The sequence below is a fragment of the Rhineura floridana genome, chromosome 10 (genome assembly GCF_030035675.1).
Source record: "Rhineura floridana isolate rRhiFlo1 chromosome 10, rRhiFlo1.hap2, whole genome shotgun sequence".
Classification (NCBI taxonomy): Eukaryota; Metazoa; Chordata; class Lepidosauria; order Squamata; family Rhineuridae; genus Rhineura; species Rhineura floridana.
In genome coordinates this window covers 53,958,989-53,984,397 of record NC_084489.1, presented here as the reverse complement: position 1 = coordinate 53,984,397, position 25,409 = coordinate 53,958,989, and the positions used below count along the sequence as shown (strand labels likewise).

The following is a 25,409-nucleotide window of genomic DNA, read 5'->3' as shown; positions in this document are numbered from 1 at the left end:
CTTTTCACCTCTTCCACTGACTGAGCTTTGGCACTACTCATCCACTTTCCAGATATATCCATCAACTTTGCTCCCAGTTCCACAAAAGACCTCCCTGTCTGTATCTGGCAATTTCTGAAAAGCTTTCTAAAATAATCAGGCCCCAGTCTGAATCTTTTAAACACTGCTTCTTTGAATTCAGCATAGGTGACGGGCTTGTCTGAGGGGAAATATTGGTATACCTCAGCCAATTCCCCTTTAATCAGGTTTGATAAATACTGCATGTATTTATCTTCAGGTAGCCCCCACAACTGAGCTGCTTTTTCAAAGGTGCTGAGGTAAATTTGAGGATCTTGACCAGGCTCATAGACAGCAAAGTCCTTTGGAGTAATTTTTATTTTTGCTCCATCTCTGTCTTTCCTTGTCTCCTCAGAGTGAAATTTCTCTCTATCAAATTTTAACTTTTCTACTTGTAATTCAGCATCCAATGCTCGTTGCTTCTCCCTCTCCTCAAACCCCAATCTCATTCTCTCAATTTCCAACTCCCTCTGTTTTTCCTTCTCTGCACCTTCCATCCTCAATCTCTCAGCTTCCAACTCCCGCTGTTTATCTTTTTCCTCAGCCTCCATCCTCAATCTCTCAGCTTCCAACTCTCTCTGCTTCTTTTTCCTCAGCCTCCATCCTCAATCTCTCAGCTTCCAACTCTCTCTGTTTTTCCTTCTCTGCACCTTGCATCCTCAACTTCTCTCTCAAGTACTCTATATAAGCGGGATTGCTTAAATATCCTTCTGGGGTCTCTTCCCTGACAGGTTGTTTTTGCTGGGCAGTAGCAAATCCTATAAGTGCTACCCTCAATTCATCTACCCCTTTACCCTCATGAGGTAAATTGAATGTTATGCACTTCTCCACCAGCTCCTCTCTTTTCATTTTTATGTATTCAGCCATGGTGTTTGAGTTCACTCACTCTTTGCCACACACTCTTTGCCAGTCACTCTCACAAGAAATCTTGTTTTGTTATTTCTGTTTGCCACACCACTGTATCTGGATTCTCTGTTGTTCGTATCCCACCGCTACTGACACCACATGTGATGCGTCCTTCCCTGGCTCTCCCTGTCAGGTTCCTACCTGCTCGTGGTTACTGCCTGTCTCTAGGCACCACCAGGGACTCCACCAGTCCGGACCGCTCTCTCTTATGATTTCTCTCCCCGCTCTAGCACAGATCTCAACAGATCCCCCTGCTAGGCAACCACCAGTAACGTCCCAATACTAGTATTCCCAGAGACTCTGAATACTGGTATTGTTATTCTCTTCACCGCTGCCACCATTTGTTACAGTTCCCCTTCAGCCTTGGTCATTACCATACCCTCCCTTCTGGTCTGTGAAACCCCAGCCAAGGATCAGGCCTTTGGTAAACCAAATTAAGTATTTATTACAGATAACAAAACTAACAAGATTAACAAGATTTCTTCTTAAGGCACATAAGCATATGGTTTTACTCAATACTAATCTGAACTCCACCCCCCTCCTTCTTCACTCTCTCCTGGCAAACAACTCTCTCAAACCCCACCAAGCAATCCACTCTTTCTCTTCTCCCCCCAGATTCCACAATTCACCACCTCACATTCACCCAGATTTACCTGTCATCCTTTCATTTATACTGTCAGCCATTTTAAACATTCAGCCAATCATCAAGCATTCTATTGCCCATTCACTCCCCCTCCTCTTTCACTACTTACCATGTATACTCTAAACAACCAGCACTTACCATATATACATTAATATATAGGAACATCACAGTCTCCCATCCAAGTACTAACCAGGCTTGACTCTGCTTAGCTTCCCAGATCAGTTGAGTGCTGAATAAAGTACCAGTCTCAGAGAAGTATGAGTTAATGGCTCAACTAGACAGAGAGATTACTTTTCTGAGTGGCTACTGACCTCCTATTTATTAGTCACAGCCGTAACAATGATTGGAAACAGCAGCTTTGTAAATATACCCAAAGCCGTTTACTTTGCTGAAACAAGGGAACGGATGTGGACCATACTTCGCGTTTAGAAGAGGTCCTTGCAAACAGAGTTGTATCTAAAGCTAATTCTCAGCGTAGTCATTAATAGATGTGACTAACTTAGGTCAATTAATTTCAATGTGTCTACTCTAAATAGAACTTAGTTGGATACAACCCAATATGTTCAAACCCACTATATCTAGTGGTCGGGTGCGATGTCATGTATCTCTTGCCACTGTAGACAACGGAATGATAACATTAAATTTACAGTACAAAGGAATGTATTTTCAGAAACAGTTAAATGATTTCAATGTCATAGGCTATCAAGCCTCCAATGGAAAACCCCAAGTAAAAGGATACTCGTTCTATGCTACGACCACTCTTTAACTGGCCTAAGAAAACAGGCCGTGCTGGTATTCTGATGTCTTCATCAATACCATAATCCACATAGACAAGATTATCTTCAGCCTTGCCATTCAGCCGAAGCAAAAGATGTTTGGCGTTCTCTGTTTTCCATATCTCTCCACTCTGCCACAGGGCACTCAGCTCATCACTCATCCTATGCCTTGCAGTGGTCCTACTCTTGGTAGTAACAGATTGATCAATTTTTCCTTTATGAACAAATTTGTTCAGATTGCTTCCTTTCCCGAGGTAGAAAAATGCTATAGGTTGTTTGGAACGGCACATTTGCCAATACTGCCCGTTAAATGCCTTCTTCAGCGAATTGAGAAATTTTTCCATTTGTTTAGAATCTTTATCCAGTTGCTTTTGATTTTCAGGCCAGAACAATAAAGAAGCCAAGAAGTATGGTTCTGAAAATCGATACTCTAGGCCTACAGCCTGTAAAATTGTTCTAAGCTGTTCTTTCAGTTCTAGAAAAGATTGTACCATCTTGGATTTGGGATTGAGGCAACGGAGAACAATGTTGGCCAAGATAAAATTCAGTTTGTCCCTCTGCAGAGATTTGGTAGAGTTCTGATCAAGCAAAACTGTATACTTTTTCACTATGTCCTCCATTCTGCTTGTAGCATTTTCGTGATTGCTAAGATATTCCAAAATTCCAGAAAACTTGTCAGCTTTAGAAGCTTCTAAACTCTTCCTGTAATTTTCGCCCTGCAAAGATGAGCTCAGTTTTGAGTTCATTAACCAGTCAAAATCAGAGTGGCAAAATACTTCTGCATACTTTTTGAAAAATTCTTGAACTTTCCTCCGTATTTTGAGCTCCACAATTTCTTTTTCGGGATTCTTTGGCTTCAAAAAAACAAAGTAGTTCTCAAAAAAGTCAAATGCTTTTTTCAAATTTGCTTGCAAATTACTTAAATAATTAGCATACTCTTCCAATGTCAGCCTGTATTCTTCACTCTCTGTATTGCCAGTGGCTTTTGGGATACCCCCATTTCCTGACAAGAAGTGCACTATATGTTTTCTAGAGAGTTCATCTTTTTTGTTGAAGAAAGGTGTAGATTCAATAATTTCTATAGTGTATAGACCAGTTTCTATTTCTCCTAAATAACCAGATGTATTGTACATTTCATATCTTCTCTTGTATTTTATATTTTGAAAAAATTCTCTTTCACTGTCTTTATTTTCTGTTTGTTGTTGAGATTCTTTAAATGCATCTGCGGCACACTTGGCAAGATTCAACAAATGTTTCAAAATTTCCACAGTTATTATAGATTTCTCTGCATTTTCTTCCAGCCAATGCTTTATCTCACTTTTATAAACTTGACCCAAAGTGTCTGATATGTATGAGTTGTTAGGGGCACCTTTTTTAGCTTTTCTAGCCCACTCCAGTGCATGGTTAAATTTTTTCTCCTTGATGTAGAAATGTCTTGCTAAGGCTTGACTGATAAATACATTTTGGCTGAATCGACGAGTCCCCTCAGTCAATATCTTTTCAACTTCCGTACCCCTTTCTTCTTTTTGAATTGCTTCAATTAACGGAGAAAACAACGTGTCTGTATCATCTCCGTGTTCCTTTCGGTGCCTTGTAAGCAGCATGCTTTGCACATCCTGCTGAAGTTTGTCCCTTCCTATGCCTGTGTCATACAGTAAACTTTCTCTTAACAACAAAAGTGTAATCTCACTTTTTGTCAATTTGTACGTTTGTTTAAACTCTTCTAAGCATTGTCCGGCAATCAGTGAGTGACTGATACGGACCCCTTTGTACCGTCCACGTTCTTGCACTTCAGTTTGTATTATAATGTTGGAACAATTTCCCATTTTGTCATCTAAGCTTTCTGTACCCCAATAAGCCTTTTTAGTACTTATTCCCAAAAATTCCTCACATTGCGATACTGAGATTGTTGACTCTGTGACATAAGAATTTAATAGTGCCAGAAAGGAAATAAGTTGAGCTCGCTTGCTTGTAGTATCAAAACCTTTCAGGGTGTTCTTGACTACATTCTCTATGTACTGCTGATCAAAATTCTTTTTCATAATCATAAATGAATAAAAATCTTCAGGATGATCATACTGCTCTTCAATTTCTTTCAGTTTTTCCTCAAAGGCCCTTTGTTCTTTCAGAGATAGTTTTTGTTTCAGTGCAATGCTGTTCAGACTGTTGCTCTTTGAGCTTTCCCCAGGATTCTGGGATCTCATACAATTTAAGATGATGACTAGAGGATTTTCATACATAATTCTCTTTTCTGCTACAGCTTTTTGGACAGCATTCTCTAGCAGGGAAACATTTTCTTGCTCTTCAAAGTCATCTACAAGTAGCAGTACTGGCAAATAATCAAACTTGTTTGCTGTCCCATAAGTTAATAAAGTGGTCAATTGTGTTCCAATTTCTCCAAAATCAACTGTTTTATTTTTCAGAACAGCACATCTAAATTTCTTTCTCAGTTCCCAGAGAATATGCATAGCTAAAGTAGTACCACCACAGCCTGGATGATGATAAAGATTGATAATTTTTGTGGGTGACATTTTAGGGGACTGAGACTCAATCAGATATTCAAGCTTTTCATATGCATCCCGTTTAATAAAAGGTAAACAGTAGTTTTCAGAGGAGAAATAAAAGTTCCACCAAGACACTTTCCCACCACGATAAAAATGTTCTTCTTGGGATTTTTTAAATTCAGAAAATCGTTCTTTATCCTTCTCAATTTCTGTGTCTTTGCATTCATTTTCGCATAGTATTTCCAATGCAGTCATGAAGTCCTCTTCTTTCTTTGAGAGAATTGTAGAAGAAAACCCTTTTGATGGCAAAAGCCTCTGAGAAGTTTGGGTCACCGATTTTAGTTTTTGGATTGTACCATTCACCATTGACAGGCTCAAGTGAGATATGCACCTATTTGCTAGTGGGTCTACTTCAATAAATCTGGCTTGCAACAGATCTTTCCAGCGAAGGTATGTTTGTGCCCCAATACATATACACAGCATATCATCAAGTCCTTTAAGTTCTTGATAAAATGCACAAAAAGCTTCTATCATGGGATCACCTGGATCTTCCACTTTTGAGAGCAAGAGAAATATCACCAAAAATTTTCCTCTTTGCATTATATCTGGATGGGATAGAAATGAGATCAGTTTCCTAACCTCAGCGGCCTTCTGTTGCTGCCAGAGTCTAGGACTCAAGGGCTGATATGCTTCACTGTTCAGGTCTGATCTACCATTGCAGAAAATCCAGCTTGGCTGCTGATAGAGATTCAATTCTTCAATTGTTTCAGAAGATGAATTCCCAGGCTTCTGGTACTGCTTTGGAAAATGAAGATTGGCAGCTCTGTTTTCTCTGAATGCTCTGACGACACCATTGCTTGCTGACTCTGGATCAAACTCTAGAACAGCAAATAACTTTATTTCCTGCAAGAAGTTTATATGTTGTGTCTGATGTGGATGGCATTTGTTTGTGACCAAAATATACCAGTTATAATATGAGTTATCTAGCAAGTCTCTGTTGCCTGTGAGCAAGCTCACCAGCTTCTGACCTTCCCCATCTATGGTCCTCCTTTTTTCTCCATGTTTTCCCTCCGCTTCTTTTCTGTCCTCTGCTAATTTATCCAGTTTTGACATAAATGACTTATACTGTGTTTTATCATTAGATTTCAGGAGGTTTTTGGAAGAAGCACCATCTCTTATAAATAAACTTGACTCCCATTCTTTAGTCTTAAAATTGTAACTCTTAGTAGGGAAATATTTAGATTGACAACTAGAGTATTTTGGAACAACATCAATTTCAATAACAAATGTTTCTGATGGAATGCTGTTTTGCTGCAATACTTCCACAAACCTAGGTTTCCTAATGCAATCTTTTGCAACACCAATGACAGCATTTCCAAAATATTGCTTTAACATTGAGTCAAAATAACTAATATATTTCTCTTTATTTTGGACTTTCACTCCAACAATTTCCCCATGAGGATTGTCTCGGACTCCTAAGTGGATAGTACCATTGGTGCGGGAGTTCATGCATGCTGCAGCAAATCTAAAAATCTCATTGCCAAATTTCATCTTCAGATCTTCCTCTGTTGCATTCTTTGTGTTTGTAAAGAGTTTAAATTCATGGACTGGATCAATAAGATTCAGCGGCCCTGTTTCAGGTATATGGAGAACATACTGTTGAATATAACGATGGCTGTTGTGAAACTCATCAAAAGGATAGGGTAGACAAGTTTGTCTGGTTGGAAGTTGATTGTTTCCATTTCCTTGGTGAACCGTATTTTTTGTTGTTTCTTGAAGTACAGATTCTGGTGGCTCAGTGCATTCAGATCTCGCAAATACTGGTTGTTCATTATCACTAGCTGAATTCCTTTTGCCATTTTCTTCCATTGCTCCTCCATTTTTATTTTTAATGGAAGAGTCAGTATCAAGAGGCCCTGTGCTATGTTCATGCCCAAAATCTTTGCTAGGGTCTTCACCTGGCTTAACCATTTTTTTTAGTGCATGCATTATTTGGCAAGCTGGGCCATAGGTTATACCCATTTCTTTGAGGTCTTGCTTTGTCAAGAGCTTCAAAATGGTGCCTGTCACATCTTGATGAAAAAGGATGTCACCATGTTTCTCCTCAAGCTTAAGTTCATCCATCACCCATTGTTGTACATGTTCCTTTGTCCAGTCTTCAATTTTTTCAGGCAAATTTAGCTGTTCACGTTTCTTGATATTTTTATTTTTAATCCTTTTAATGAAAAATAAGCAAAAAAAGCTATTTTAATTAAAACATTTTTTCTACAGCTATGCTCAACATTTTGCATATACTTCTTCCTTTATATATCAGTTTGTTTAACCGTGAATTCCCAGAGGTTGTTGGACTACATTTCCCATCATCTATTGACCACTGACTAAACTGGCTGGGGATTATGGGAGCTGTAGTCCAACAACATCTGAGGAGCCAAAGTTAAAGAATGCTGCTCTAAATTGCCCTTCCCTATGTTCGGCACCACACATCAATGAAGATTTAAACTGAAAAGCTCATATTAACTAGGAAGAAAATTTAAATTTTGGAAATTAGACTCAGATTTTCAGGTACGTGAATTTGAAAACCCTGATGTTTAAATTATATTATCAACCTCCTAAGTCACTACTGTTATCTTTTTCTGCTGAATTGGCAGCACTATTTCAATTTAATGTACCTTTTCTTCTCCATATTTCGGTTCTTTTGTCAAAATGATACGTCGTTGATCTTTCTTAGTAACATGAAATCGTAAAGACTGAAAAAGAACAAAGAAAGCTTTTACATATTTTCAAATAGCACGGCTGCTATATAGTTTAATTTAGAAGAGGTAATACAATGCACAGAAGGCAACCCTTACCCCATTAGCCTAACCCTAACCCTGATGTGGCTTGGAAATATGCCAGTACCATAAAATAATTAATTAAAAATAAAATAAAACACCTGTTTTTACATGTGTCATTTACCAGTATAGAAATGAATTTTAGTGAGAAAAGGGGGGCTGACAGAAAAGAGTGAATAAGAATACAGGAACATTTGGAGGTGTGGAGGGATTAAAAATAGATTGCACCTCAATCAGTGCTAGAGCTCACTTCTTTTCTTTTGCTTACTTTTAATTTTGCTTAGCCCCACATTTTTCAAATAGATGTTTTGCTTGTTCTGAGGCCTTTGGATCCCAGCTTGCCTTTTGTGCCTCCTTTCTTTTAGAGCAAGGGTTTCTTTCTTGGAGCATGCCCCTCCTTCAGTTTTGCTCTTGGCCATTTTCTCTGAGCCAGCTTGCTTGGGTCTGGATATCTGACTCATTAATAGTTCTGAAATGATGCATTTTTATTTTATATTATGTTTATTCCCTTGTGAGGCTCAGATTTCACTATTCCAGATTTAAACATTTTTACCTGAGCTTATATCTTATTTGGACCATTCTGGATCCTATAAGAACATAAGAAGAGCCTGCTGGATCAGGCCAGTGGCCCATCTAGTCTAGCATCCTGTTCTCACAGTGGCCAACCAGGTGCCTGGGGGAAGCCCGCAAGCAGGACCCGAGTGCAAGAACACTCTCCCCTCCTGAGGCTTCCGGCAACTGGTTTTCAGAAGCATACTGCCTCTGACTAGGGTGGCAGAGCACAGCCATCATGGATACATGGTCATGGATTCATGTTTCTTAACATTCCCCCCTTATTCTTCAGAAACCAGTTCCTTGGATCCCTACTTGAATTGGTACCTATACCCCACTGTCCCACACACATATACTTTAGGTTATAAGGCTGGGAATTTAGTAAGATTTTAAGGAGCTTGGACTGGTGGAAGTTTTAGGAGGATGCAATTTAGGTCTTAGTAATTTACATGCTTTCTTGTTAGCTGTTTGGTTAATTATTTGCCAATATTTATAATTATTGCTGAGTTTGTATATTTTCATCATTTAGGAACCTGCAGTGCTTAAACTCGTGAGATACTGGGCCCACACTAATGACTCTCTCCATTACACAGCCAGGAATTGTGCACCATTAGAACAGTGTCTAGGCCAGCCTCTAGCTTCTCATCTGCAACAATTTCCTCTCTGGCTCCTGAGAAATATACAGGAAATCTCATCATGGAAGACACCAACCATTTGGGCAGTGTTCCTTGCTGACCATAAGCACGTGCTGCTTTCTAGACCTTTTTGTTGTTGTTGCTTGTTTTCTGTAACAGACCTCTTACTGTCTCCCCTACTTGGTTTTAGAAAATTTTATTTATCTTCTTATTCATTATTGGTCTATCTTTTCAGTGGAACTACTTATTTGACAGCAAATACGTGCTTCTCACTAATATGCAAAGCAGACGGTGGGACATTTATAGGTAGTGCCCTTTTGGACTGTTAGATCAGAAGGCAGGGAGATTCACAGTAGGTCCTCCCCTCCTCTTCCTCCCTGCTAAGTTCTACAGGGGCAACACTGAGAGTAAGGAGGAGGAATCAGACAGGCCATTTCCTGGACTAGTTGTATGTCGGAAGGCAGGCAGCTGGGAACAGACTGAGGTTGGTGGGGTGGTGTCCCATTCACCCTAATGGATCACCCTCCACTATTTATAGTGTGGAAGGAAATTAACTTCAATACTCAAATTTAGGAGAAGCAGTCGATTGGCCAAGTTTATTGCAATAAAGAAAACACTGATGTACATCAAGAGAGAGAGTTACCTACACACAGGTTTATATAGTTGTACATATGTCACATAGAACATTCCAGATCTTATCCCATAAATGGTTAACATATCACACTTTGGGGTGTTCCTTTACACATGTCAGATGTACCTTCCCACACCCACTATCACATGTCTTCTTATCCTGCCTTACCTGGAATCAGATTCAAACTGGTCAAAATTCTTACTCACTGGCCTTGCTTAACCACAACTTCCCTTTTTCTCTGGAGCCATTGAGCACAGTGTTTCACCATTTCCTTTGTACATTGAAGTTTCAGCTAAATATTTTTTTTGCTGACAGAGAAAGACATAGGAATGAAAATCTATTCAAGCGTATTGATTATTGAATCCCTCTTATTGGCAAAGATGAGAGACCAGCTTCCTTCCTCAATAGAAGGGTGGTGCTTAACCTTTTCTTCATCCACCACTTTCTCCTCTGCAATTTCTCCCCAGTGACAGGACAGTGGGCCCCATCCCCAATATCACATGCTTGTGTTGGCCCTATCCCTGAGTTAGCCACATCAAAAGGTTTATTTATCTATTATTTTATTTTACAAGAAGTATTTAGAATCACCTTTCACCTGACGGTCCCAGGCCAGAAATATTATTATTTATTTATTATTATTTATTAAATTTATATACCGCCCGACTAGCAATAGCTCTCTGGGCGGTGAACATAAAACAGCATAAAAATACAATAAATAACAAAACAATACTAAAATACAAGCAACAATCCAACACAATAAACATTTTTAAAATTAAATCAGTGTAATTTAAAATGCTTCAGAGAATAGGAAGGTTTTGGCCTGGCGCCGGAAGGAGAGCAGAGTCGGCGCCAGGCGTACTTCCTCAGGGAGACTGTTCCATAGTTCGGGGGCCACCACTGAGAAGGCCCTAGATCTTGTCATCACCCTCCGGGCCTCCCTGTGAGTTGGAACCCGGAGGAGGGCCTTCGTAGCAGAATGTAGTGCACGGGCCAGTTCATATCGGAAGAGGCGTTCCGCAAGGTATCGTGGTCCCGCACCGTATAAGGCTTTATAGGTTAATACCAACAATCTATGCACAATCTAAACCAAACTTAAACAATAAAATCAAAACAGCATAAACCAAAATATAGTCCTGACTAAAAAGTCCTACATAATGCCTGATTCAGTTATTATAATATTCACTAACAGGCAAAAAACCTTGTGATTTAAGAACGTACCTATAGCCAACAGATATTTCTATCAAACTTTAAAAAACAGGGAAATTGGGCAGCTATAGTGAATGCACCAGGGGAGCAGGAGACCTGACCTCCTCTCTGAGATGTTGTACTGCCCTACAAATTTGTTAAAATGCAAACACAATTTGGGTTGGTCTTTCACAGTCTAATCCACTTGCTGTGTAGCTTGGAAGAAAGACATGTGCCTTGCACTGGGCTTCTGTGCAGCAGTGCTCTTCCCTCTTGCTCTGCGTTAGGAGGCATGAGGGAGGAAGCAGAAAGCCATACCATGCCAGAGGGCAAGGATGAAGTAGGAAGAAGCAGAATGGAGGTGAAGAGATGAAGTGAGTGACGATGGTGTGTGTGTGTGCCCTCCCTGCTCATCCTGCCGCCTCCCCCTAGCACTTGTTGCCTTCCCCCTTGTGCCTGTCGCCTTCTCCCTTACGCCTGTCACCTTCCCCCTTGTGCCTGCTGCCGCCTCCTCCCTCACACCTGTTACCTTCCCCCCTCGTGCCTGTTGCCTTCCCCCTTAGTGCCTACCGCTGCCTCCCCCCTTGCACCTGTTGCCTACCCCCTCATGCCTACCGCTGCCTCCCCCTCACACCTGTCGCCTTCCCGCCTTGCACCTGTCACGTTCCCCCTCACGTATCACCTTCTCCCCCTCATATCTGCCATGCCTCCCCCCTTGCGCCTACTGCTGCCTCTCCCCTCGCACCTACTGCCACCTCCCCCTTGTGCCTGCTGCCTTCCCCCTCATGCCTAACACCGCCTCCCCCCTCGTGCCTATCACCTTCCCCCCTCGCACCTACCACCTGCCACCCTCACACCTGCCACCCTCTCCACCCCCCATTAAGGTAAATTGATAAATTACAATGCTCTGAAGGACCTTTAATGACCTTTGAAATTCATTTGTGGGGCATGGTTCAGCCAACATGTTTTAATCATATTTGGCTAACTATGGTGCATTTTTAGCCAATAGCCACTAATATTTCTAAAGAAGGTATTGCCCAACTGTGGATTTTGCCATTTCTTTCTTATGGACCAATCAGCACAACTACATTTGCTTTTATGTTACACTTCTAATGTACTTGAGTCTTATGAGTTCTTTTTAAGAACCCTAGTACGTTACCAGCTATCACCCCCTCAAGAAGTAACATAACTTCATAACATAACATAGGTTCATAACTTCACTGTAGATGTTTGCCAGCCTTTGAAAATATAAGCATTTAAGACTATACCATCAATGTCAGGCAGAATGGTATTTACTTTTTCTATCAGATTTTAACTCTTTTACAAAAACTGTGCCATGCTTATAAGGATGCTTTTTTCAGCATTAAATACCAAAATGTTTAGTCCTTAAAAATGATGATCATTTAAGCAGGGTTTTATTTCTAGAGAAAAGTGGCCGAGTCTCTCAAAAAGATGGCATATCAGTTCCTGGGAGGATGGCATATCATCACTCTCAGGGGCACTTGTGGCCACGTTTGCAATGCCCACACAAACAGCCACTAGGCTTTTAGCTACTTGGAGTAGCTGTTACCTCTGTGTGTGTGCATGTGCTTTTCAAATGGAAAGGCGGCACTTGGACCTAGTGAAGAATGAATCTGTTCCAGCTTCTCTCATTTTCTCATTTTCCAGCCTTCAGTCCACTCCATTTCCACATTAATTTGTGAATTCATATACATTTTTGTGCAGCATTCTCCTAAAATACACATTTTTACAATCATTTTCCTTTAATATAATGTAGTTTTGCTCATTATCTCTGCCAATCTATGCATTTTTGTGCACACTTTTTGGTTGGAGAACCGCATCACAAAATTTAGAGAAATGATAATTTTTGAAGAATAGCTGTGTTTCTGTTGGCTTATTGATTCGAGAAGTGCAGATTAGGTAGGTTTGCTTTAAAATGCAAACTGAACAAATTTATCTCCCATCCCTATTTAAAATCTGTATTTGATAGTTTTTATTTTTGAATTTTAATGTGGCATTTTGCTTTTGAAAGCTCTCAAACTATGAGACAGAATGGAATGGACTAGGATAGGAAGGAGTGCCTATGCATGAACGACAGCACATATGTTGTTGTTGTTGTTGTTGTTATGTACCTTCAAGTGGATTACGACTTGTGGTGACCCTATGAATCAGTGACCTCCAGAAAAAGTCTGTTATAAACCACCCTGTTCAGATCTTGTAAATTCAGGTCTGTGGCTTCCTTTGTGGAATCAATCCATATCTTGTTTGGTCTTCCTCTTTTTCTACTCCCTTCTGTTTTTCTCCAGCATTATTGCCTTTTCTAGTGAATCATGTCTTCTCATTATGTGTTCAAAGTAGGATAACTTCAGTTTCATCATTTTAGCTTCTAATGATAGTTCTGGTTTAATTTGTTCTAACACCCAATTATTTGTCTTTTTCGCAGTCCATGGTATCTGCAAAACTCTCCTCCAATACCACATTTCAGATGAGTTGATTTTTTTCTTATCCACTTTTTTCACTGTCCAGCTTTCACATCCCTACATAGAGATTGGGAATACTATGGTCTGAATGACCCTGACTTTAGTGTTCAGTGATACATCTTTGCATTTGCCTTTTCTACTTCTCTCATAGCTGCCCTCCCCAGTCCTAGCCTTCTTCTAATTTCTTGACTATTGTCTCCATTTTGGTTAATGACTGTGCCGAGGTATTGATAATTCTTGACAAGTTCAATGTCCTCATTGTCAACTTTAAAGTTACATGAATCTTTTGTCATTATTTTAGTCTTCTTGACATTCAGCTGTAGTCCTGCTTTTATGCTTTCCTCTTTAATTTTCATTGTCATCATGGTCTGTGGGTGGGTAGGAGGTGACAAGGGAGGAGGAGGAGAGTGAGACGGGGTGGAGTGGAGAATACAATTGTTTTAAAAAATGGAGTGGAGGGAAAAAGGAGCCGGAAGGCAAGAACATGGATAAAGGAGGAGAAGGAGGCAGCAGCAGAATGGAGATAAAGAACTGTGGAGGTGAAAGATGACAGTGTGTGTGTCTGTGTGTGAATACTGTGTTTGCACTTGGCACACAAAGTGGCCTCCATCACCCTTTCTGGCTATTGTGCTGCATTTGCAGTATCTTAACTTTTTTGCATCTCAGGGGAAAATGGTTGCTTGGGTGAGTGCCCCTTAGTTGGTGGCAGGGCAGGGTCTGGGAGGTGGTTAAGTGGGAGAGATTATGCTTGCTGGCTGAGTAGGGGGGGTGTTGCACTTGATTTGACATGCAAAGATCTGAGTAGCAGCCTCTGCCTCCCTCCTCACCTTCCTTACCAGAGGAGAGACCACCATTGCTATCATGGATAAAAAGAATTATTCTACTACCTCTGTATGCATGTGTTTATTTTTAATATTGTTTTAGGCTACTTAGATGTGCAGCAGCCAAGGCCAGCACCTTGTAGGCATTTTTTTTTTAAAAAGTAAGTGAAATGTAACTGTAGTGATTACTTTTGAGAAAAAGTAATCAGTTACTTTCAGAGCAATTGTGATAGTAACTGTAATTTATTATTTTTTTTGGGCCATGTAACTTTAACTGTAATTTATTATGTTTTAAAAGGGGACGGTGTAAAAGCTGGAATGGAACGGAACAGGCTGGAACAGGCCCTTTATAAAAGAAATTGATGCCCAAAACACTGGGATGTGTTAGAGACACTTGAGAATGACATTTAGGAACAAAAACCATTCCGATAGGATTTTTATTAACCCTTTAACAACCAAAATGCCCTCTGGAATGGAATGAAACAGCCCGGAACGGTGACTTCCCAGTGAGCCAGACCTCCGAAATTCACCAGTCCCACATGACTACATGGGATGCATGCAATAAGACACAAAACTTCCACGAAAACCACGTTCCGATACCCGTTCCGGGCTATAATACGCTTTTACATAAAACAGCCCGGAACGGCGACTTCCAAATGAGCCAGACCTCCCAAATTCACCAACCACACATGTTGCTGCCTCTCGTTTTGTTGGGAAATGGGAGATAACACAGGATAACCCAGAAACCTCTGGGGTGATCAGTAATACCTTTATTGCTGTTTGTAGGTCCACTAAGCAGCACTATTGGTGCTATTACCAGGTTGCGAACGGTTGGTGAATTGGGGAGAGAGAGAGAAAGAGAGATTGGAGGGGCAAGTTGGCTGGCTTGTACTCATGGCTTTTCTGCTGTAGGTAATGAGAGAAGACACTACTTGCTGCCACTGAGCCACCTCGACAGTATAAATATAGCATACCTGGGCTGCTGCCTTTTTGGTCTGAAAAAAGAAGGGATCATCCTGTCTCTGCAGAGACCAGCAGATCTTATAGTGCCCCTAGGCCTGGGGGCTCTCGATTCAAGATGGCAAACTAGAAGGATGCTAAGTTTGGAGCTCCGCATTTTACTGACATCTCACTGATTAAGGATTTCTATTCCAAGCTTTTTCTATCTTTTTTTCTTCACTTGGAGTTCTTATAACAACTATATTTTCACTTGAGATGACTGCAACCTTGAAAGAATGCCTCCCTAACATTTACTTTATGATAACACTTTACTGCTATCGCCTTTCCTAGCGTCGACCGATGTCTCCGGGAGCTTTCTCAAGTAAGCCACCAGCCAGCATAATTTATTTTCTGGACTTCTGGTCTTTTGGATTTTTGTTGATAACACCGCTAAGATTTCAAAGCCATAAGCTGGTGCTGCTCGATATTTGTGAGTGTTCTCTTATCAGACTAACCTGTTGCTAATGGCTAATGGTGGTTCCTCCTCCTTTAAGCAATTTTTAAGGTGGTAAGGCTGTAAAATGGTGCTTACCAGAAAGGTTTATAAGAATCTGGGGATTGATCCCTCACTTGAACTTATTACTCAAAAGGGGTGCTCTGAGCAGCTGAAAATTACTCATTTTTACTCCCCTAAGGAGAATAATGAATGTAAGGAAGAAGGAAAGAATGCTATGCAGACAGCTGGAGCAAACCCCCAGTATTCAACACCAGCGCTCGACTGGTCTCTGGACAATTTTGGGGGTTTACAGACTGACGTCTATGGCCCATTTTGCCTACACTTGGCACAAGAGCTAGCATGGGCAGAATGTCCTGACCTGCAAGGTTCAAACATTTTATCTAAGAACTACGGATCAGGGAAAAAACCTGAAGCTCGGGATGGAAGCCTCAATCAATCTTTAAAATCCTTGAGTCTTCCTGATTGCGAAAAGCTTCCGTTCAGCAACCTTGCTCCTCCTAATGAGCCTCATACGGCTGCAATAACTTTACAGGAAGGAACAACACCTTCAATGGATCTATGGCTAGTTATGCTTGCAAGGGAAATAGAGAGTATTAAAACTTTTTAAACTGAATCTAACCAACTTCTGACTACCCTGGTTGAGGTGTACATTAAGTATGGGCAACTAAAAGAGGACGTGAATTCAAGGATTGTCTCTTCAGCTGCCCCTTTGCAACCTGGACAAATTAAAAACCCATCGCTGAAGGCTATTAAAAAATCCAAGAGAAAATTTATAACAAACCAGAGTAGCTGCTCAAAGTTTCATAAGAAGAGTAAAAATGTTAAACACCTAAAAATACGACATAATACCAACAAATTATTTTTTCAGAAATTATTCAAAATAATGGATACTACTTTAAAACAGAATAAGAAACTGTCAGTTAAGAACACAGTTAAGCCTATACGAACAAAGCTTAATCTCAGCAAGAATGGATATAATAGTAAGGCCTGCGTCGAATCTGTGGCAGCTCCGCCACCTTTTATTGCTAATACCCAGCCTCTGTTATGGGCTCTGGATCATCAGGATCCCTGGTCTCTTACGCCGTTTCAACTGGAATCATCTCAGAAAATATCCCGGAAGATGAGGAAAACTCCAAATTGGTCCCATACTTAAATGCAAACCGGTCCTCTCGAATTATCCGAAACCCAAAGGACTTTTATCTCAAAAAGAACCTAAAATCCACTTTTTACAAATCATGGAAAGTGCTACAATGGGCTCAATCATCATGGAAGACATATTACAAATAGAATATTTATTCTATAATTATGTCAACGCTCGTCTGGTGGTGACCTTTAAAGACTCAATTAAAGCTAAATTGCTTCTTGACAGCAAAGGGATGTTACAAGCTAGAGGCATATTAGTGTCTAGAATGTTTTCGAACCTTGCACCACCCCAACCGTTAGTCACTCTGCCTCCAATTGACAAGATTTAAATAATGCCAAACTCTTGTAGTACTTCAGAGGTAAATTTAATTGACCTTGAAAAGTAGGACTGCTGCTCCCCCATCAAACTGCAAAGCGCACGGCTCTTAAAGGCACAATCTGGGTTACCAACTCAAAAGGTGATGCTGCCCCTCATTGACAAAGAGAAAATGCTAATCAACTCCTTCTCTAACCTACCAGTAGCAGACCAAACTGAAATTATAACAAGACTCATTACCCTAAAATCTCTTCTGTAAAGTAGAATGACCCTCTCGGTGAATGAGATCAACAACGGGAAAGTATCTACTAATAAGGAGATCATTGGGGACCCTTTTGCTGTTCATTTAGATGACCTAGTGGGCGGATCTCCTGGACCATCCAAGGTTGAAAGAAGAATTCCTCATACCTTGACTTCTGCTGAAATGAACCTAACCGCCCTATCCACACTACGGCCCCAGTTTAATCAGAAATTGCTTCCTCTCCCTCATGTGCTACCTGCTGTTCCGTCATGGACGGATATGAGAAAGCTTGACGCTAATGAAGTTGGTTCCCCACAGAAAGTAGATAACTTTAAGAACTCTTTACCAATCACCCGGAAGCCAATAATATCTAATGTAAGTAGGATGGACCCATCTCTGGAGGAAATCACCCTCACTGAGCCTTTGCTGGTCTTACCAGCTACTCTTATGATAAAGCGAACTTATCCATCTGCTCAATCTATCTTAATCTGACAACCAGCTAAGCAGCCTATGGCAAATTTGGCATTTTTGTCATGGAATATCACTGGGTGGATGAACAAATCCTATGACCCAAACTTTCTAGACTACCTCAAAAAACATGATGTCATCCTGTTGCAGGAGACATGGTCAAGTGGGGAAATCCACTTGAATGGATATATGTCCTATACGCTGTCAGCAATCTCAAGTACCAAGGGTGGATGGCCTAAAGGAGGATTGTGTTTGCTCATTTCTACCATCTTACGAGCCACAATTATTAACACGGTCCCATTGGCAGGGCTGGCCGTCTTAATAGTCCTCAATTTTACCTGGGCACAGATATTGATTGTAAATATATACTTACCTCCATGCTGTCAAAAAAAATCTGCGAAGACAACGATGCTAAGGGTAGAGGAATATATTGCTAAATTGTCCATTTCATTCTCGACCGCCATGGTCATTTTAGCAGGGGACTTTAACGCAAGAATTGGCCCATCTGATGAAGCCCTTTACTCCCACTTTAATGAACCTCTGCCAGTAACAGGGGATATGTTTAACATTCCGACCAGACACTCAAAAGACGGAGGCATTGACTATCCCGGGCTTTGTCTGATGCAGCTGACGAACAATCTGAACCTGACTCTGGTAAACGGACGAGCCAATGGAGATAATGGTGAATTCATTTTTGCATCTGGTGCTAGAGTATCTACTATAGACTACTTCATCGTCTCCCAAGAGGTCTTTCATGCCGTAACCACCTGTATTGTGGAAAATCGCCCTGAAAGCGACCACTTACCGCTTTCTCTTCCTCTATGTTGTGGCAACCAACCCATTTATATTAACCAAAGACCAATCCTTAAAGAGGAATTTGAAGGGTGAGTGGCACACATCAGCTGGTCGGCCAAATTGGACACTGATTTGAAAGGACTATTTGACTGCTGCCTGTCATTGCGTGATGCGCTTATAGCTACAACTTCCACTGATTCTGCTCTAGATAAATTCCAACAACTATCGATCCTTCAAAATAACATTTTAGCCAAAGTGGCATCTAAGCCCTTTAGATCTATCTGCTATTACAAATCTTGGTTCGATCATGATTGCATAGCTCAGAAGAAACTCCTTATGGCAAAGTATAGAGCTTATAGAGACACCAATTCCCCTCCACTATTTTTACAATGGATGGAGGAGAAAAAACATTATAAACAGTTAATTAAAGTCAAAAAAGCTCTGGCACAAAAAGAAGACTGGCAATGTCTGTTAAAAGCATCCAGAGTAAAGGATTCATCTACCTTTTGGAAATTAGTCGCAAAGGTTTGGCCTAGTTCTGCGCCTAACTTGGATTATCATATATCAGTGGCTACCTGGGAAGACCACTTCACTAAAATCTATGCAAGAGAACAGATATATCAGCCAATCAAGTCCCAAGGTCACAATTTCCCTGAATGGCCACCTGTCACCACTAAAGAAATAGTCAATCTAATTGCTAAATTGAAAACAAGAAAAGCACCTGGATCGGATAATATAATTCCACCACAGCTTTTCAAAGCTAATGTTGACTGGTGGGCGCCGGTTCTAGCTAACCTATTCGCACGTATTGACTCTGACATTGTCATTCCAGATGACTGGGGCTTGGCAATAATTATTCCAATCTTTAAAAAAGGTACTAGATCTGATCCAGCCAATTACAGACCGATCAGTCTGTTAAATATTATCAGCAAGATCTATGCCAGCCACTTAAATGATAAACTTCAAACTTGAATGGAACAAGAAAATATTCTTGAGGAAGAACAGGCGGGATTTAGAGCTGGTCGCTCCACGATGGATCACAGTCTTGTCTTATCCCATCTGATAGAAAAATATTCAACACCCCCTGGAGGAGCTCTTTATACAGCATTTATCGACTTTAAGGCAACCTTCGATATGATACCTAGATACAAACTTTGGGAAAAGCTAGAGTCTACTAATATAGACAGATGCCTGCTTGCTCTAATACGTTGTCTATATGAATCCACCTATTTACGAATTAGATGCAATAGTGCTGGTCATCTATCCAAGGCCATTCCAACATTCAAAGGCGTTAAACAGGGATGCATTTTGGCTCCAAGGCTGTTTAATCTATATATCAACTCCTTGGTTAAAACTCTGTCATCTATAGGAAATCATTATCCCAGTTTATCCAAGAGGCCTATATCTATTCTCCTATATGCCGATGATCTTGTTCTCCTCTCGTTGACCCCTGTAGGGTTGAGATGATTAATGAATGCCCTTGCTAGTTACTGCAAGAATGAGCTCCTGGAAGTTAACCATAACAAATCGAAAGTTGTGGTTTTTTCCAGAAGATTAAATCACCGTTGGCATATCACCGATCATCCTATAGAGCAGGTTAAATCCTTTAGATATCTTGGGATGATATTTCATTCCTCAGGATCCTGGCGCCCCCAAGTAAACAATGCTACTGCCAACGCTCATAGAACCACTAATTTATTTATTTATTTTATTAATTAAATTTATATCCCGCCCCATAGCCGAAGCTCTCTGGGCGGCGTACAACAGACAAACGACCAATATACAATAAAACCATATATTAAACAACTTTAAAATAGATTAATTATATCAAAAATCAAAACATAATTAAACTCAAAAGTAACTAAAAACTCAGTACAGACATTAAATATTAAAATTATATTAGTTAAAATAGTAGGATGTGAAGATGTTAAAATGTTAAAATTACAATATGGAATATTGAAAATATTAAAATTAAGATGTTAAAAATGCCTGGGAGAAGAGGAAGGTTTTTACCTGGCGCCGAAAAGATAATAATGTCGGCGCCAGGCGTACCTCATCAGGAACAGTATTCCATAGTTCGGGGGCCACCACTGAGAAGGACCTTTTTCTCGTTGTCACCTTCCGGGCTTCTCTCTGAGTAGGCACCTGGAGGAGGGCCTTTGATGGCACTTCTTTCCTTTTATTATAACAAAGGAGGACATTATGTTCCTTCCGCCATTCAGATTTTTGTGGCCAAAGTAATTGCCCAGCTATTATATGGTGCCCAAATAGGTACTTATAATGACTACACGCCTTTGGAGGTAGTTCAGACAAAATTCTTGAGATAAATTCTCGGTATTCCATCCTGTGTCCCTAACTCCATATTGCGCCTAGAAGCAGGTCTCATTACATTCGAGGCCAGATTTGGTTGCTTAAATTTAAATTATGGCTAAGATTGTTGTTTGCCCCAGTAGGTTTGAACCATTAACGTTAACTGATGCTTTTTGCTCAAAATGGAAAAAGTCCCTAACAAGCAAGCTACTATCTTTAGGGTTCACTCTACCTATGATTTTGACATTGGGTTTCTCCAAAGCAAAACCTCTCATTTTCCAAAGAATTTATGACATAGAATTACAAGCCCATTTAACCAGGATGGAAACATACCCAGACCTTAGGATTAACACAAGGTTATTTGCTCCAGCTTGTTATTTGTTTAATTTGACTGTCCCAAGGTTTAGGAGGGCGTTTACCCTTGAAAAATTTAATGTATTACCATCGACACTCTTGGAGGGCAGATTCAAAAAAATCAAATATGATGAACGGACATGCCCATGTGGCAATGATGCAGTGGAGTCGGTTTGTCATGTGTTACTCCACTGCCCTTTTTATCATGATCTCCCAGCCATTCTAATTACACCAATTTTGCGGAGAACTCCTCCTAGAGACGAAAGCTTCGCTGTGGGTTATCTTTTGTCTGATCATGTCTCTTTTGTGACAGGTAAGGTAGCTAGTTTCTGTGCTGCCGCTGTCCATGTCAGGAAGATTTTGGTGTCTGCTTAACTTGCGCGAGATTCTCAGTAGCTTTCTATTAATTGAATGTAATATTATACTCTGCTGATGTTGTTTGTTCTGTAAAATATTTTAGAGAAACTGATGCTCCTCGTGGTGCACCTGACTAGTTAGACGATAAATTCCTACTTTGCTGAAATGTCAAGCATAATTTTAAGTCTTATAGGAAAAGTGGAAAGGAAAATATTTGGGTTTTTAAAGTGATGTTTTAGTGATAAATGTTGGTTTCATACATATTTTAATGTTCTTGTTTGGTCTATGACTGTAATAAATTTTATTGTTATCGTATCATGCCCCTAGTGGGAAGAAGAGTAAACTGCAGCTATTCTCTAGCACCAAAAGCTATTCGTAGTTGCATTCAATACTAGTATAGCTTACTACAAAAACTTTGCTAGGAAAGAAAAACAACAATGTACTATATTGTTTTCACACACACACCTCATTAATCATTACTAGAGCTGCCAACTAAGTAATAATATTTATTGGAGCAATTTGTTTTGCAGTTAAATTTGCATACTATCACCATTTCATTCAGGATGTTTTGTGTAGATGACTGTATAATTTATAAATAAACACTACCGCTTGTTGGAATGAAAGGTCATCTTTAATATATATTACAGTAACATAAGAGAATCAAAGTATTCACAAAAATACAGAAGTGTGCCCTTAACTTTCAGCAGTACCAATTTAAATTTGAGATCAAATGAAATTTGTCTCTGTTGTTAAATTAACTGAAGTTATAGTTGACTATATACCATTGAAAACAATTGGAGCGCATAGCACAAATCTTTGCCTGTGTGTATGCAAGTAAAAGTGGTTGCTGTGAAAGCTTGTGGCCCAGAGCATTGACTCATACAGTTATGCATGACTGGTGCATTTGATTGACTTGGCTGATTCAGATTTTGTTCTGGGCTCTGTTCAGAAAGATGTATTATTGCATGGAATGTGGCTTATGTGGAAGTTTTGTGTCTTATTGCATGCATCCCATGTAGTCATGTGGGACTGGTGAATTTGGGAGGTCTGGCTCATTGGGAAGTCACCGTTCCAGGCTGTTTTACTTAAAAGCGTATTATAGCCCGGAACGGGTATCGGAACGTGGTTTTCATGGAAGTTTTGTGTCTTATTGCATGCATCCCATGTAGTCATGTGGGACTGGTGAATTTCGGAGGTCTGGCTCGCTGGGAAGTCACTGTTCCAGGCTGTTTTACGTAAAAGCGTATTATAGCCTGGAAGGGGCATCGGAACGTGGTTTTCGTGGACGTTTTGTGTCTTATTGCATGCATCCCATGTAGTCATGTGGGACTGATGAATTTGGGAGGTCTGGCTCGCTGGGAAGTCGCCGTTCCAGGCTGTTTTACGTAAAAGCATATTATAGCCCAGAACGGGTATCGGAACATGGTTTTTGTGGACTTTTGTGTCTTATTGCATGAATCCCATGTAGTCATGTGGGACTGGTGAATTTGGGAGGTCTGGCTTGCTGGGAAGTTGCTATTCTGGGCTGTTTTACATAAAAGCGTATTATAGCCCGGAACAGGTATCGTAACGTGGTTTTTGTGGAAGTTTTGTGTCTTATTGCATGCATCCCATGTAGTCATGTTGGACTGGTGAATTTGGTGGGTCTGGCTTGCTGGGAAGTTGCCGTTCTGGGCTGTTTTACATAAAAGCGTATTATAGCCCAGAACAGGTATCGGAACGTGGTTTTTGTGGAAGTTTTGTGTCTTATTGCATGCATCCCATGTAGTCATGTTGGACTGGTGAATTTGGTGGGTCTGGCTCGCTGGGAAGTTGCCATTCCAGGCTGTTTCATTCCATTCCAGAGGGCATTTTGGTTGTTAAAGGGTTAATAAAAATCCTATCGGAATGGTTTTTGTTCCTAAATGTCATTCTCAAGTGTCTCTAACACATCCCAGTGTTTTGGGCATCAATTTCTTTTATAAAGGGCCCGTTCCAGTCTGTTCCGTTCCATTCCAGCTTTTACACCATCCCTTTTAAAAGTAATCTTCCAAGCTCTGTACATATTTACCTAAAAGAACATTGAACTTAATGGGACTTAAGTTTTGTGTAGACATGCATAGGGTTATTATGCCTACAGTTATATTTGAATGTTCAGGCTTTCCAACTATTTTAACATTCATTGCATGATGGTGCAAAGCAAAATGTGCTTTGGTGAAAGAACTTCAGTTCTGGGAAAGGAAACTGAAACTAAAGCATTTCTGTCTGTGAGACTTTATCTCTCTGCTGTGTACATTTTTCACCAATAATTTACCCCTTTTTAATACTTTGCATCTTTGGTCTATCCCCATTTAAAAAGTCAAACTAATGTTTTAAAACGACTTGGAAACTACTGAATGAATTTTCCAAAGCAGACAAAACATTGCAGGCAGATGCTTTGGTCCTTTTGATAAAAAACAACCCAAAAATCCACAGTAGCTACTTGAATATTTGACACTCTTTCTAAAAGCAAAAGTTTTTAATTTGTTTTCTCAGTACCAATTTAATATTATTTAGACAGTCTTTGATTGGTACAGTAAACATTTTACAGTTTTACAATTACAACCCTTTCACAGTAGTTATACATAGACAGTATGATGCCCCATAGGTTTCCTCATTTATTTATTTATTGTATTTATATAAGTCGGAATCTACTTGAAGGCAGTACATTTACATTATACCGCCCCATAGCCGAAGCTCTCTGGGTGGTTTACAATAACTAACTCATGTAGTACAAACGATGCAGTCTTTTTTACTACTAGTTTAGTCTGGCTTTTAAGGAAGTATATCTTATCATATTCATCTCTATTTTACATCACTTACCAAAAAGATTTTTATGCAGACTCCCCCTTGCAGAAGCTGGGTAAATGCATTTTGTTCAGTCAGAAAAACCGAAGGATCTCTGTTCTTTGTTCTACTATTAGTTGTAAGAGACAAGCTTCTCTACAAATGACTATATAAGTGGCTAAGAAGTAGTTATATTTTTTTTGCCAGCTCCTGTCACATGACCTGAAGGCTGCAACAGAACAAGTTGGCTTTTTTTCCATTTCCCCACCCATTGTTATTTCAAAATGAGTAATACATAATGCTAACTGAAAGCAGCACATAACTACCAGATAATTATACTCATGGATCTTTAAAAGCTAAGGATACTGCTCCAGATATACATATGTCCTGTGTGTATTTGTCTTTTATATATGTGTGTGGGTGACTGAAAAGAATTGAATGCTAGGCATCCACACCTGTGAATTTTTCATTGCCAAAGTTTACCCACATTTTTATACCATGCTGCCATGGAATATTAATTCACAGTGAGGGATCATTTTCAAGATATCACATATATGTAAGAAGTCTTTCGTTTCAGATAGATGTTAAGATTTATTTTAATTACTAGGAATGGATGAATCTGTTAATTTCAGTTTCTAATTTTCCCAGTCTTAAATTCAGTTCTCAACATTTCTACATCAGTTTGTGAATTCTTTTTTTAAAAAAAGGCCTCATGAAAATTCAGCAGTATTTTAGTGCAAATTTCTCCTGTATGCAATACATCTGTATGCAATTTTGCCTAATATACTCATTATTTATATTTTCAAAAATATATGCATTTTTATGCACAGTTTCCCCTTGTATATGCATTTTTGTGCACATTCCTTGTCTGGAGAACTGTATTACAAAATTCAGAGAAGTGTGAATTTTGAAGGACGACTGTTTCAGTTTGCATAATCTTTTGGCATGTTGCCTTTAAATGCAAACTGAATCACATTCATCCTCATTCTTATTGAACTGGCTGTTCAATTTTACTTTGGCACTGGTGACAGAATAGTGTCCTCTACTGTCTTCGCCCAAGAGCAGCAGACAAGCTTAGGGGTGGAGGCCAGGCCATATGGCACAGACCACTCTATCCTACCATACATCACTGCTACCTGCTCA

General features: G+C 39.9%; 1 protein-coding gene across 3 annotated transcripts; it reads right to left on the bottom strand.

The window, feature by feature from the left end:
• Nucleotides 1-1,504: 1,504 nt before the first annotated feature.
• On the bottom strand, nt 1,505-24,396 carry SAMD9L (sterile alpha motif domain containing 9 like). 3 transcript variants are annotated; one of them, XM_061587252.1, is made up of 4 exons: nt 24,303-24,396; nt 20,454-20,616; nt 7,556-7,633; nt 1,505-7,101 (listed from the first exon to the last, which is right to left on the bottom strand). In XM_061587252.1, exons 3-4 carry the CDS (start codon nt 7,567-7,569, stop codon nt 2,283-2,285), a joined length of 4,833 nt encoding a protein of 1,610 aa, XP_061443236.1. In that variant the 5' UTR covers nt 7,570-7,633; nt 20,454-20,616; nt 24,303-24,396; the 3' UTR covers nt 1,505-2,282. The 3 variants fall into 3 exon arrangements, with proteins under 3 accessions (XP_061443236.1, XP_061443237.1, XP_061443235.1); XM_061587253.1 differs by having other exon boundaries at nt 20,493-20,616; XM_061587251.1 differs by lacking the exon at nt 20,454-20,616.
• Nucleotides 24,397-25,409: the final 1,013 nt, after the last annotated feature.